At 53.0% G+C, this 13,886-nt stretch overlaps 1 protein-coding gene across 1 annotated transcript in view; it reads left to right on the top strand.

The window, feature by feature from the left end:
- Positions 1 to 13,376, top strand: part of LOC100899133 (uncharacterized) — a 31,642-nt gene extending 18,266 nt beyond the window's left edge. The window contains exons 2-8 of the mRNA XM_029111597.1: positions 5,091 to 5,150; positions 6,823 to 6,903; positions 7,208 to 7,471; positions 8,103 to 8,267; positions 8,617 to 9,079; positions 11,955 to 12,122; positions 12,976 to 13,376. Coding sequence (XP_028967430.1) covers positions 5,091 to 5,150; positions 6,823 to 6,903; positions 7,208 to 7,471; positions 8,103 to 8,267; positions 8,617 to 9,079; positions 11,955 to 12,122; positions 12,976 to 13,376 — 1,602 coding nt within the window. The remainder of the gene's footprint in view (positions 1 to 5,090; positions 5,151 to 6,822; positions 6,904 to 7,207; positions 7,472 to 8,102; positions 8,268 to 8,616; positions 9,080 to 11,954; positions 12,123 to 12,975) is intronic.
- Positions 13,377 to 13,886: the final 510 nt, after the last annotated feature.

Raw genomic sequence — 13,886 nt, 5'->3', positions numbered from 1 at the left:
CGGGCATGCGGCGGCTCGGACTCCGGCGGCGTACAAATCGACTTACAGACACTGCGACTTCAGTCACTCCCAGACGGATTCAGCCGGCGCCAGCCGCTCGAGTAGACCGACCGACGGGCCATGGGTTCGAGAGCGAGCGGGAGGCGGATACGGCATGCAATCAGCGTTCCTTACGCCTCACGGCGTCGGGAGTCTGATGCCGCGTGTTCGTCAGGTCGTAACAAAACGAGAGCGAACCGCGCATGGTGTTCTCACCGATGCTCCGCTATGACGCAGAGCATCACGACGATCGCTGATCAAATAAGGTCCAAGCCTCTCGACGGTCCACGAGCCAGCGCTGGAGCTCTGCGTTCTATTATTCTCGAGCGAGTCGACATCTGCAGAAAAATTCAGCCGTAGCCCCCAAGTGGCGACTCGCTTGTTGCCCCCGTCGAGTTTTGATGACGTACGTCAGACTTTGCGTCGGGGCGCGGTCTGTTGCGCGTGCCCAAAACATTCAACCCAAAGGCGATATGGCAGTGACGCATTCTCCCCGTCTGGACGCTCGAATACGCGCCCGGAGAACCTGGGGTGGCCTGCCCGCATTGTCCAAGGAGCTTACGAGCTCCCCCAGAACAAGTCACCGGGTCGGCCGAGCGGGCCGCAATTATCTCCGGGAAGATTAATTTTTTCCTCTTCCCACCGATCCCTGTTTTCAGTGAGTGATTCTCTCGTTCGGGGAAGCTTGATGGACGGACGACCGGAGCTCGCTGCAGGCGGGAAAGAGGGATCCCGAGAAGGGAAGCCGTATCGATCTCGCGAAAAATAGCTTACCGAGAGGAACTTCTCGTGGCAAACATCGCCGAGCGAAATAAACGCTAATCAGCGGGTTCGGCGTGGAAGACCCGAGAGAACAGCTCGATCGAGACGTCGAAATTCTCCTGGCGTCCTCGTGGAAAAAAGCCTCAGGTTCGTTATCCTGTTTGTCTTGCAATTGAGCACTTGCGGTGTCATCCCACAAGGTCAGGTGCAGAAGAGTAGCAATAGCGAAAAACAACAAGCTCTCAAGCCCGGGAGGTACGGTCTGTGAAGGAGGGCGGCCCCATCGATTGCGTTGCGGTTCGGGGCCACGGGGGCTCGTAATCATCAGATGCCCGGCGGGAGCTACGCGGGAGCCTTGTGCCGACCAATCTGATGGCGCGGCTCCTGTCTGCGAGCGAGCGAGGACGTCGGCGGCGACGACAACCACGAGCACGCCTGCCATGCGATTGTGCGTTCGTCGAGCGAAGTCAGAATGCCTAGAGAGCAGACGAAGAAGCAGGCGGGCGGGCGGGCCGGCAGGCCCCTATAGTTTAACGATGTAAGGCAGTGGCCGAAGCTGTTCGCGGCGCCCATTGCTCTGATGGTGGTGGAGAGCTTCGTAGTTTTCGTCAACGAACGTCGACTTCCGAACGAAGCTCTGACGAGAAAGCGAGCAAGGCCGTCAGGGCGCTGTCTTGGTAAATTGCGCTCGCTCGCACTTGTTCAGACACGCTCACGAGACATTAGCCGCTCGTTGAAGCGGATCTGTTGACTGTCGACAGCTGACAAGCGGCAGCATTCAAGCAACAAGCTAACGTACGTAACGCGGGATCGACGTACGCAACGCGGGATCCCCGGAAGAATGGGGAAGATACTCCTGACCGAGATTTGCAAGCCTGCGCTCTCCACTGGAGCGGTCTTCATTCGATCAGATGGGTTGACTTCGTTTGCCTGCTCTGATCTCCTTCGATTCCAAAATAATCCGACGCCGACGGCCGGCAACCGGGCGACTCGCCCTGCTGCTGCCGCCGTCGCTCGGAGGCTGATGACGCGCAACGGACACTCGCAGAAAGTTCTTCGCTGTGAAAGTAAAGCCCTCTCTTGGGGAAAAGGTTTTTATGCTCTCACTTTTCAGCAACTCAGAGGAGACAGAGTGTCGGTTGTTAGCTGACTTTGAGACGAGGGAGGCAGGGTCCAGGACAAGAAGAAGGAGCGAACCTCCAATTTTGGTGTCGCCCTCTCTTCGCAGGGGAAAAGAACACATCTCGGTTAGCTTTGAGAGCAACGCGAGAGGGAAGACGAAAGAACTCGGCCAGCTGCGGCTTTCGGGGTTTCGGAGCCCCCAAAGACAGCGGAGCAGGAGACCGCGGACAGCTGACTCACACTCTCGCAACTCTCCGCTTTCGAACGCGACTCCCCTCAAGGAAAAAACGTTGCGCCGTACCTTTATTTTCCAAGATCTCCATCAGACCGATAGATGTGAGGTGACTGTCTCGTTTGCTCGATAGACACCCATTCACCAATTGAAACTCGATCGATGCCTCGAGCAAGGAGCAGAGGGAGCATTCGTCGTCCTCGTCGCGATGCGTTATAGGGGCGCCGCGTTGTCGCCCCCCCCCTGCGATTTCCTCGCTCCTCTCTCTGACAGGAATTATTGTGGAGCGCATATCGTCCTCGACGAAGGCCAATCGACTCCGCGCCGCCCATGTCGGCAACGCAATCACCTAGACCACCATCAGACATCTCTCGCGCTCAACACTCTGCGGGAAGCAGGGAAAAAACGTTAGCTCGCATCAAGCTCAGTAGCCCGATTTCGCGGCGAGCGGAGGGGCTTTTGTTTATCCTCGTCTGCAGCCCGTAGTCTCCTCCTCGGTGTTGGTACATCTTTTGTGAACATTTTATTTCCGAGAGGAAACAAGAGTGGTGTAGATGCTGTTTACCGAACTGTACGCCTCGAGCGGCGCAGCTCCCAAGGGATAATTCCCGGTGGAGAGAATCAGGAGTGCGCCCAACATGTTATCCACGATCTGGATTGGTGGTTGACCCTTACGGATGATTCGACTGGGACGGTACTTCCTCTTCACCAAGGCGGGGGTTGAACCGTGCGTGTGGGTGACGTCTGATCATTGATGCTGTTCTTGGTTTCAACTAAGAGCGCCCCGACTGTATCGCTTCGAGCCTCGATTATATCAACATCTGGGGATTTCACCTAGATTACATCAAGTTTTGTCAAAAAAAAAAGTTCGATACAATCGAGGTTCTCGTGGATTCCTATGGGACCTCGATCGTCATTGTATAATAAGGTTGATATCATCAATAATCAAGATCGATTATATCAATCTTCCTTTTTGGAGTAACCCGTTGATATGATCGAGAATCTACTGTATTCTGGTCTGGTTTGCTTCTCTGACCTTCGACCACGCCCCCCCTCATCCCCCGACGCGTCGTCCTCGCTGTTTCTCGCAAAAAAAATTCCAGTCGTGGGTGTGGCCGTTGTCGACTTTGCCGAGGTTAGATTGGGCGTTAATGTTATTGCCGCCGTACCGCTGACGGTGGTTGGGCTGGTTTAGTTGCCCTCTTCACACCGTCCTTCACCAAAAGAGTTATGTTATCGAATGCGGGGATATTTGCGGCGATTTTTGCGCATGCTTTCTCTGTTTGGACACTGTATACTTTATGTAAGCTGCGTAGGGTTCTTTTCGTGCGCGACCATCAACCAAGAAGAAGGAACAGCCCGAGACGGCCGAGCGAACCGAGAAGAAAGCCAGGCCGGCCGGCCGACCGACCGACCGACGAACCGCCTGCCCGACTGGCTGGCATTTGGCTGCGAGCCAAAGGGGACAGGGTTTGACTCGAAGTCGAGGACGCAGACGCCACCGAGTCGCTCCCTGATGCCCCTGCTGCTGCTGCGACCCCGTTCCTCCTCAACGTAGCTCGCTTAATATACATCTCAGAAAAGAGCTCGACCCGGCAGATGGAGACCGGGGAAGAAAAACGCGATGGGAGGGCTCCGAGCAGGGCGACCCGGCAGCGGTCTCGCTGGAGTTCCGCGGGGCTTCCATCGGGGTTCGGGGAAGCACCATGCGGAGTCCTTACGATGCAAAAAGCCAGCCACCAAACAGCGGCAGAAGCGTACGTGCACAGCCTTCGTCGAGTTCCGCGGTAATTGCGTTTGATGATATCGCATCTCATCATGTTGTTTGTTCGCGGGAGAATGACAGACTCGCTAACGAGCTCGTAGGCAAGCGAAAGCATCGCTCCGAGCGTCGTCGACGTCGCTCGGATAAGATTCCGGACGCGGTCCGGCCAAGCGGTCGTCATAATCGCCTGCCAATCCGAACGCTCATTCGATGACGGCGGAACGAGAGCGGGGCTGCTTTTCGGTGACTCGTTGACACAGCGCTTTTAAGACGAAAGCTGTAAATTTAGATACGTCGTCGGTGACAGATCGAAACTACCGCCGATGTCCGGAATCGGGCCGCTGTGGACTGACGTGTCTAGCCACGTCTAAACCTACTTGTTTGTAAAGCCCACATGATTGGGTGTGGCGCTGTGAACTCTCGGAGCTTTAGGAATGCTCAGACAGGCCTTCCAGGCGGAACGGACTGGGACGCTGGAGTAAAAACGTCCGCTATTTGCTTGTATCTGTTTGTGCGCGTTTTTATACGTTGTCGACGCCCACGTGATGGCGCGATGGCTCGAGCGCATCGAGGTCGCAGTGCCAATCGGTGTCTTGCTCATCGTTCTTCTCGTCGCCCTGGGAATGCTGTTGTGGGTCGCAGCGAGGCAACGGGGCACCACTAGAAACGCCTACCACATCGAGGAAGTCCACTCGAATTTCTGCTCCGGGGCCGTGCGTTCGGCTAGGAGGCGATGACAACTAATTGGATCTTTGTACATCCGCCTCGATGCTCGATAATAAACCGCTGAGGTATTCGACTCACGTTCGAACTCCTTGTATTGAAACTCGAGGCTCTGGAGGCAGTCGGGTCGATCCACCGTTCCTAGGTGTCACGGATTGCTCACGGAACCATCAAGTTTTCATCCACAATGACCTTAGAAACTCGAATTTTGAGCTAGTGATCCTCGAGTCTGAGAAAGCTGATCCTTCGAGCCTTTGGAAAAAGACAGCTCCTGAGTGGGGAAGGTTCCGCAAAACTCTGACATTCTTGACAGAGACGAATGAGCAGTTGTTTCGATGTCTGGGGCGTAGGGGAGCTGCGTTGCGGCTGGGTTTTCGAGACAAAGGAAACTTTTGCAACCAATTCACTTTGGTACGAATCTCATACAATTTCTTCCTATTTCCACAGTTCACACCCCCGGGACTGCAAGGAGAATTCAACTGTTTCCAACACTCGTACTGCTGGACGGTGAGTTCAATATCAGCTTCGAACTGGAAAAATCAATTCCCAGGTGGCAGGACGGAGGCTCTCGAACCACAAGTAAACCTCAGGATATGACAATCGGTTTAGATAGAGCTGCGGGGGACTGATTCTCCGCTTCGCGTGTTGCGTCTAACGCCTCGGATAGAGCCGCTGGAATCCCCGCAAAGTTCCGTCTGGAATGCCTAGCGTCCCGATCCCGATCGGGCTAGCAGACTCGGCAATGAAGTCGGAAGCGTTCGTATGTTTGAAGAAGGATCTGCCTTCCTCCCGCTCGAGCGCTCGGCCGCTCCCAGCGGGGATCAGTTCGGAGCAGGGTGAAACCCCGCTCAGAGTGTCGGGGCGTAACATATTTCTGTCGTGATCCGACCCCGCTGTATCAGGTTTATTGAATAACTTCTGCTATTCGGCAGTTGCTCAGTCGAATGCCATCGCTTGCCGGGTGCGTCGACAAAAAAAGAACTCGTCCGGATGCAAGCGAAACGAACTGCGAGTCTGATGAACAACAAGAAAGTGAGCGGAACAAGCATCACTGGTAGCGAACCCATTTCGCTGCTACCGCCTAGCCTTTCATTAGGCGCTCTGCTAGCTGATGCTGCTGTCGGTCACACGTTTACTCCTTCGCATGTCCGAAAAAACAGGATAGGCAAGGAAAGCTCAAGTGACTTCCTCCGAACGATCCAAAATCCAATTTTTACCAAGCCGGAAAAAAGTCCGACAACAGAGTTCAACGTCTAGCGGTGTCATTTCTGCGCTCTCTGGAAACACCCGATAGGAGCGCGACACCCGGAATATTACAATGAAGATCACGGATTTCACAGATTCCGCATTTGCCTTTGCCGCATAAGACTGAACCCCAGCGCCTCGTTTCGATGAGCGATTGTTCCATTTCCCGGGCGAAGAAGGCATCCGAGGGAGTTTCGTGACGGAATGCGATGCTTGTGCATACGACTTTCCAAAAATTTGAAATCCCGAGTCATACTCAGTGAACTCGAGTATTCGATAGCGGCAACGATTCTAGGGGGAAAACTAGAGCTCGGAAGTTCAGGAATTTTGCCACAAATGCCTATTGCCGCTTTCTTCAACGCTTTCCCATCGGAATCACCTATTTAGGTTTTGCCGCCACTCATGAGCCTTTTCGAGCCACCAAGAAGCTCAATTCCGGGAATGTCGGAGGAATTCAGGGTCTCCGAACGGATTTGGCGATGAATAGAGTCGGCGAACCCATGCTCCAGGAACACATCCTGCTCCCGATAGAATCCGATGGTCCGCATAGACGTCCATTTTTTTTCGACAAGGTAAAATACTACCTGTCAGACCGGCCTTGATCACGAAGCGATAGGACTTCGGAAGATCACGAGTATTTCTCATCAAACGGCACTGACAAGCGGTTGGATGCGGCGTTTGCCCTGCCTGTCACGCCTGTTTTGCCTCGTCTTGGTGCCTATTCCAACGTATTTCAGTGCCTTTTCGCCTGCCATTTTAGGCATTTTTCAGTGCCCGAACTTCTGAGATCTAGGGATTACTGTCACTTCACTGAGATACTCGCGCCCCGAAGCTTCGAACGATGTGCCATCAATCTAGCGTCACAGAAATGTGTTCCGAGATATGATAATCTGGATGGGTATTATTTCATTCTCATACTTCCTCTTTTCCGCAGTGCTGGTTCGGATGCAAGCTTTTCCATCAGAATCTTGCGGCATGGACCGTCCTCTGCAGTCAAAAGAGCCATGAAATATGCGTGAGTAATAGTGAGGCAGATGCAGCAGACTCGAGGGAAAATGATGTTTATTACCACTTCGTTTGTTGTCGTTCCCCATACGGAGGAAGCTGCGCAAAGGTTTCCAAAATAACAAGAAGAAGCCGAAGTAGATACAGATAGGGACGGAACAAGGCTCAGCTACCGGGACAACGCTCGATGGGAGGGTATTCTTTCAAGACAAACTGAACGAAGAAAAAAACACTTGGCTGTTTGCCAACGCTTTTAGCATTCAGCATTCCCGTCGATTCGGTGCATTTAGTAGGATCCGCTTCATCCGTTGCAGTTGGAGGGATGTCAGACCTCGTGTCGCTTCCATCAGAACGACAACGAGCTGGACGAAGCGGCGCATCCCGAAGGACCCCTGACGACCCAAGAAGTTGTCGAAGATGTCAAGTATCAGTACGATCTCGAATATAACACCACCAACATCGAGTGGGACTATAAACCCAACGCTGAAGTGAACGGCCTCATACTCGTTGTCGGCACCAACGAGAGCCTCAGCGACACAGAATCGCTGAAACCCCACGAGCTTTTCATCATCGGAAGGGTAAGATCGCCTCTCCATTCGTTTCCTTGACTTCACAAAGAAATCCCGCGAGCTTGTTCAGAATATTCATCACTTCCATTCGATCGTTCCATCGATACGATATTGACCCAATGAACCGGATTGTCTCAACGGAGCGGCAGGGGAGCTCGAGCCCGATGACGCCACCTCTATCTTGTTCAATTATTCCAATTTACATTGTTATGAGATTCGAAATCCAATAATCTTCCGGAGCTCAATTATGGACGGTGACGCACCACGACGAGGTCTGTCCTCGTTTACAATTGCAAGCAGGGCCGTTCGTTCGTTTTATTCCTGAAGTCGCGCATACAGCATTAGTTAAATCGAGGGAGTTACGGGCAGAGATGAGCGAGACGATGACGGCCGAGAGAACAAACCGGCAGAAACCGCAAATGGATGTTCCCTCAATTTATCCTCGTGCATATTAATAATCCGTTTTGGCAGAGTCGTGTAGCCGCCTCCATCGCCTGGAGCAGCGAGCGGCGGGCGCGCAAGTTAGTTAAACGTCCGGCGACGGTGTCTTCTTGATCCCCCGGAATTTGGTCCGACTCCGTCGGTCAATCTGTTTGTTCGGTCGGGGCCCCGTGAACTATTCCGCCTCTTCGGATTCCAGACCTATTATCGGAACATCACAATCGATGATAAGATCCTCGACGAGTTCTGCACGATCCGCCTCGCGACTGTGGACTCGAGCAAGAAAATCAGCCTCCTCAACATCCATACCGAACATCTGAAGCGCCACACTAACAAATGTCATAGCACAGGCGTGCACCACCACGTAAGGCATAGTGCTCCCTTGATTGATTTCAGAAAAGAAAAAGAAAGCTCATAATGAAAAATAATATGAAGCTACAAACTGAAAAGAAATACATTCAATCATGTGGAAATCCCCGAGCGGAATCGGAGGCCTTCCCGTCCATTGCGGAAACTTCTGATTTCCGCTGGAAAACAAGCGCCTCTGATTGATTCGCGAGGCTGAGCCTCGATTCCGCAGGTCTCTCGGTGGGAAAAGAGCGCCGCAGCAATTCAATTAGCTGACTGATTCCACTTGAAGAAGATCCTGATTGACGAAAGAGACGCCCTTCCACAGCCAGAATCCCCTAAAAAGATTTTTTCGGTCGTTCCAGCCGCCGATCATAAGCAGCATCCATGTGACCGACCTCCGGAGGCGCTACAATCTTTCTATGTCGGAGAGCTCAGGGAGCACCACAAGCGAACCGTCCTCCGGTTCCACCACTCCCGCTCCTCCAGCCGACAGTGCAGCTGCAAATGGAGTGGCCAGTCTCCCAGGAGATCCTTCTTCCAACAGCACGCCACCCGCAAAGCCATCGGATCCGGAGCCGTCGAACGTTACTTCTCCACGAGACCAAATAAGCACCGCGCGGCCGCTGGAACTCTTTGCGGCGCCGATTCTGGTCGCTTTGACGTCACCACCTTCGACCGGTCCGTCGCACCTCAGCGGCGAGGATTTAAGTCCCGAAGTGCTTAGAGCGGAAATTCGCTGGGAACCGTTCGTAAACTCGTCGGAGGATGCGTCCTGCATCAAGTACAAGGTCACTTGGAAGTCGGCCCTTATCGACAAAGTTGCAGGTGGGTTTGGAGCGTAGACGGCGGAAGCTAGCTTTCGGCCGTTTTTTCCTCTCTCTATTTCGGCGAGCTAACAAGCGACGGTATTGCTTCGGGCGACCGACCGACCAACCGTCCGCTAGCTCGTCCGTCGTGCATTAATGGGTAGCTTATTCTTGTAGCGAGCTCGTTGCGGAATTGTTAGTCGCGCCTTCCGTCGTGGAGCGTGGACGCTCATGGGCTTTTTCTCTTCCGTCCGACCTCTTCGATGGCGGGTCAGCCATGCAGCTGAGCAAGCTCAGTCCCTCTGCAACGACGTGGGTTCGGGCGGACAACGATAATCGGATTGCCGTGTTGTATAATGAGATCAGCCGCGGGAACACGATCAAATTCTTTATGACACGTTCCTCATGGCGCAGTTCGCCTAACCGAGCCGCTCGCGGCTGGATAATTTCTCGCACATCCTCCTTAACAGCGTCTCCGCGATACACCGCATTTAGTGACCGAGAACAGGTTTTGCGCATCACCTCGGAAACTGGAGGAAGCGATTCGGGCGATTCTCACCGTTTTACGTGGGGAAAAACTCCCTACAGATGGAGGTCTTCAATGAGCTACTCCGCTAAGGGAGAGTCGCTCGATGTGCCCAAATAATTCACTGAGGCCGAGTCATGCTGACAACCTCTGTGACACATTTCGTAATCCGTGTCGTTACATTGTGATCGGCTGAAGATATCCCGCGCCGCTCCTCGCTCGACGCGAAACGTCGCAAGACCTCTCACCGATGGGTCTGGACTGAGATTCTTCAGCATGAGTCACCTCTGGAATAGCCTCCAGCTGCAATGGATTCTGCTAGCGATTTGAACCGTCGTCGAGATCGATGTAGCTGAGGGGTTGATGGAGCGAGAGAGGACGTCAATTATCCTAAGTGAGAAAACTCTCATGCGCGATTCCTGCAGAAGAGCTGGTCGAGGTACATATTATATGCCGCAGCGCCTCACCGTTTTTGTCCTGATACGAGACCCGAGTCGAATGCTCCCCCTATGCACTTGATCTCCCTATCGGACTCCACAGCTGGTAGGATCGCGAACACATGGATCGGACCGACCGGGAAAGAGGAGACCGGAGAGCTCATGGAGTTTGTTCCTGGTCTAAATGCAAGTAATTTTGAATATACATAGCTTCAGATCGATTTCGGAGCCCGGCCAAGAGTGAAGCCTCGAAGGAATCAGAAACAGCTGCGGAAAGTTTCCCATGAGAACTTTGTCACTCCGTAATGAGATGACTAGCTATCTTTCTCCGGAAGTTTTTTAGGCTCTGCGACTCCCCGAAGGACGTCGGCGTCGGGTTGTGATATCTCGGAGAGGCTCTCCAAAATGCAAACGAGATTCTTCCTTTGAGACGTCCGCCATGCTTTTTCCTTTGGCTCAGATTCTTGCGAGTTACCCGAGATGAGAGAGGACAGCATTACTTTTTCCGAGTCCGATTGTTGCTCGAGAAATTAGCGAGGATCTCGTCGGCTCGGAAAGCTCTTCGTCGTTGTATCCTGCCTGACTGGCGGCGAAGTCGCCGGGCGGGTCAAGCTCCGTTAGAGACGAAGCGAATATCCGAACCGAGAAATAGCCCGCTGTGACTAAGCGGCACAATCACCACTCATACATTAATGCAGCTCCTTTCTCGTCCCCATTCGTCCCGTCCTACTGCTTACATATACTCCATTTATTCCTTTGTTTCCCGGCTGAGTGCTGAATTTATTAGCAAAATAGCGACGCGCCATATATCATAGGGAACTTCTCCCTCTTGAAAGTCTGAGGATTTGAGAGGAACGATTCCGCTCGGACTTTTGCTCGCCTTATCAAATCGGCTCGGGCTCCTCGGCACAATTTGAATATTCAAACTCCTGGGATTTACCGAACATAACTCTCGGAGGCAGTCTAGAAACAAGTCAACGACCCGTAGCAACGAGAAGTTCGTGAATTCACCATGCGGAGCGAGCGCAGTTGCCGCTTGCATTCGGGAAAGAGGAAAGGTCAGCTCTGATAAGAACTTTGAATTCTGGACCTCGGGGGCTGATTCCCTTCGTACTCGGCCGAACCTCTCGCCTCTGGGGAGCTCTCGAGTCGACGTGAATTGTAGTCCAATGAATGAATTACGAATAGTGTGCATAAAAGTTGTAGGATCAGACAGTGGAGGATGGATGTTTTGGTCTGGGTGTCGTACGTGATATCCAGATTCGTCTGATCCTGTCGCAAAATTTCCGGGATACCGAGCCAATGACATGGAACCCCCAGGAGATGTGTCTCAAATGCGCGGGAAGTCAGAGCTGGGAAGAAAATCCCAACTTTTCGCGCAAAGCTCGATACTCCTCTCTCTTCCTCGGAGAAGTCGCACATTCTACTTCACTCGAGCTACAATGCGTTCGTTTTTGGCGGAGGCGGAATTTTCTCTGCGGGCGACTGTTCGTGTCGCACGAATGTCCGCAGCCGTTTTGTGACAAGCAGGGACTTGCGATGCCGCTGAGTCGCTACAGAAAAACGCGCACCCTCGGGTCGCGCTCGTAAAACTTGATGGCGCTCTTCTATCAACGAGGCACTGGGCGAGAGGCAGCGGCCCAACGACAAGTTGGCCTCTCGAGAGTTGGGAGCATTCTTCATTCAATCGTCCGCAGTATTCAGCGAGTCCCCAAGTTTTCCCATCTCGTGTATTCCCCAAATGTCAGAACCAGTACTCTAGATTTCAGTTTCAGAGAAAAACATATCGGAGAGCAGAAAAGCGACTGTTGACTAGGAAGGACGAGCGATAATAATTCCAGTAGTCGCTCAGCTGCCTGCAGTCACTCAGGCATGGTCGATAGTTCCTTGTCCGAAGTTCGACATCGAGGTAATTCGTTCATATTTTGCAGGCGATCTATTAACGTGCTCGACCAACACCTCAATCTCGGTTGAGCGAAACAGCGTTTACCACGTGTGGGTGAGTCTCTTCGGCCACGAACAGATCCGAACCCAGCAGCTGACTGTGGAAACAGCCTACGCTCAGTATGCCAAGCTACGCGCCATGGAGATCTGTCATGGTGAGTTGCATCGACAATCCATTTCCAATTCCTCAACGACAACAATGCAGAGGAAGAAGGGAGAATGATAGCCCATTGCTCTTGCCGAATCCTTTTATCGGAAAGCTGACGGACGCACGGCCCGCCTGGCTTCCTGTCTGCCATTCTGTCCGAGTGACCGACCGGCTATCCTTGCTTGCTCGCCTCTCTACTGCGTGGAGGAAGCTATCATAAACCATACGTGTTGGCTGTCAGGTCGAGTGAGTGTCCGAGGTCGAGTAGGGCTGAGCAATCGATCTAGCGCGGCTTCGTCATTCCTCCTTTCCTCTTGTTTCGACTGGTCGCGAGAATTCGAACCTGCTTCCACTTGAGCATATACAGCAGGGTACGCGGGAAATCATCGGAGAAGGAGGTGACGAGGAAACAGAACGCCCCATCGGTTACCTGTCCCTTGGAATAACGACGATCGTTTTTCATTGCTGTCTCATCGTATATCGAGCTGTTCACCTGTCTGCGAGCGCGGAGCTTGCGACTCTGCTTCGACGTGGTGTTGCCGCTCTTCACTCTTGCATTCAACTCGTTCCCCTCTTTTGTGCTTCTATTGAAACGCGAGAGGAGCTCCACGTTTCCCCTCTCTATCTCTGTTACTCTCTCTCTTTTTTTTATTCGACTGGATTGATTACGCGGCTCGTCGTACTCCGAGATTCTTATCATGCCCAGCTCCTTCTCCGGCGTCGACACAAGCGGCAGCTTTTCTTTCGCGGCCTCAGTCTAACGATCTCTATTCAGCGTGCGTCACGTAAATGCTACGCGAGTAGAGCCTACGGCTACGGATACACAAGCTCACGGTTGTGTTTTTTTTTCTCTCTCGCAGGCTGTGTACGCGGCGACTACACTACGAGCGTTTCAGCCGCTCTTGCGTCCGTAATCGTTTTGGCTGTGGCGGTATTCCTTCTCATAAAGAGCTACCGGAGCTACACTTTGAGGGACCACAATCTTCGCAGTCATTGCGGATCCTCCTTCCTGATGCCGAACGCCCTTTTGGGCGAACTCGGCGCCAAACCCTCGATGCAAGTCATCGAACCCAAGATGTTGACCTCCAACAGCACCTCCTCCCGAGTTTCTGCTCATGTCACCATTACCCCCATCGCCGCCCACGGTCCTGAAGAAGCCCCCAGCAGCTCTAGGAATGGCACCTACGAACCTTTAAGCCTCGAAGACGAGGACGCAAATTATTTCGTGTTCGATCTCCCCAAGAACTACACTGCCGTCTAAGCAATGGTCGTCGATGACCTTGACGGGGATGACGACGACGCTCCGAAGAAGATGACGATCTCGACCGCATTGTGGTAAACAACGAAAAGCTTAATTGCAAGTCTCCCGACACGGCTTCGACGTAACAATTCCATCGGCGCTCTGAATGATGTTGTTGACGCGAGCGAATGGGAGTGGATGCAGGAGCATTTATTTGCTCATCGGGGAAACCTGCGACCGTCCAAAAGTCGTTCCGGGAACCAAACTTCGATCGCTTGCCTCGAGTTCCGCAGGGGCGGTGTTTTTCTATGGAGCGAGGGAGAACTTTCGAAAAGCTGGGCAGCTCCTCGATCCATGACCGCTTGATTCTGGAAATCGCTGCTTGGCATCTACGACGGTCCCTGATGCCGCTTGTCGAGTCTTTCTGTCGCACCATTGACGCGACGGGGTCCGACGATCCCGAACCGAATGCTAAGAGGGATTGAGATGAGAAAAGCGAAAGGAAGAAAATCGAGGAGCGGGGGATATCAT

This window comes from Galendromus occidentalis, unplaced genomic scaffold (assembly GCF_000255335.2).
Source record: "Galendromus occidentalis unplaced genomic scaffold, Mocc_1.1 scf7180000077451, whole genome shotgun sequence".
Classification (NCBI taxonomy): Eukaryota; Metazoa; Arthropoda; class Arachnida; order Mesostigmata; family Phytoseiidae; genus Galendromus; species Galendromus occidentalis.
The sequence above is the reverse complement of the archived record's forward strand: the minus strand, read 5'-3'. Positions and strand labels throughout refer to the sequence as shown.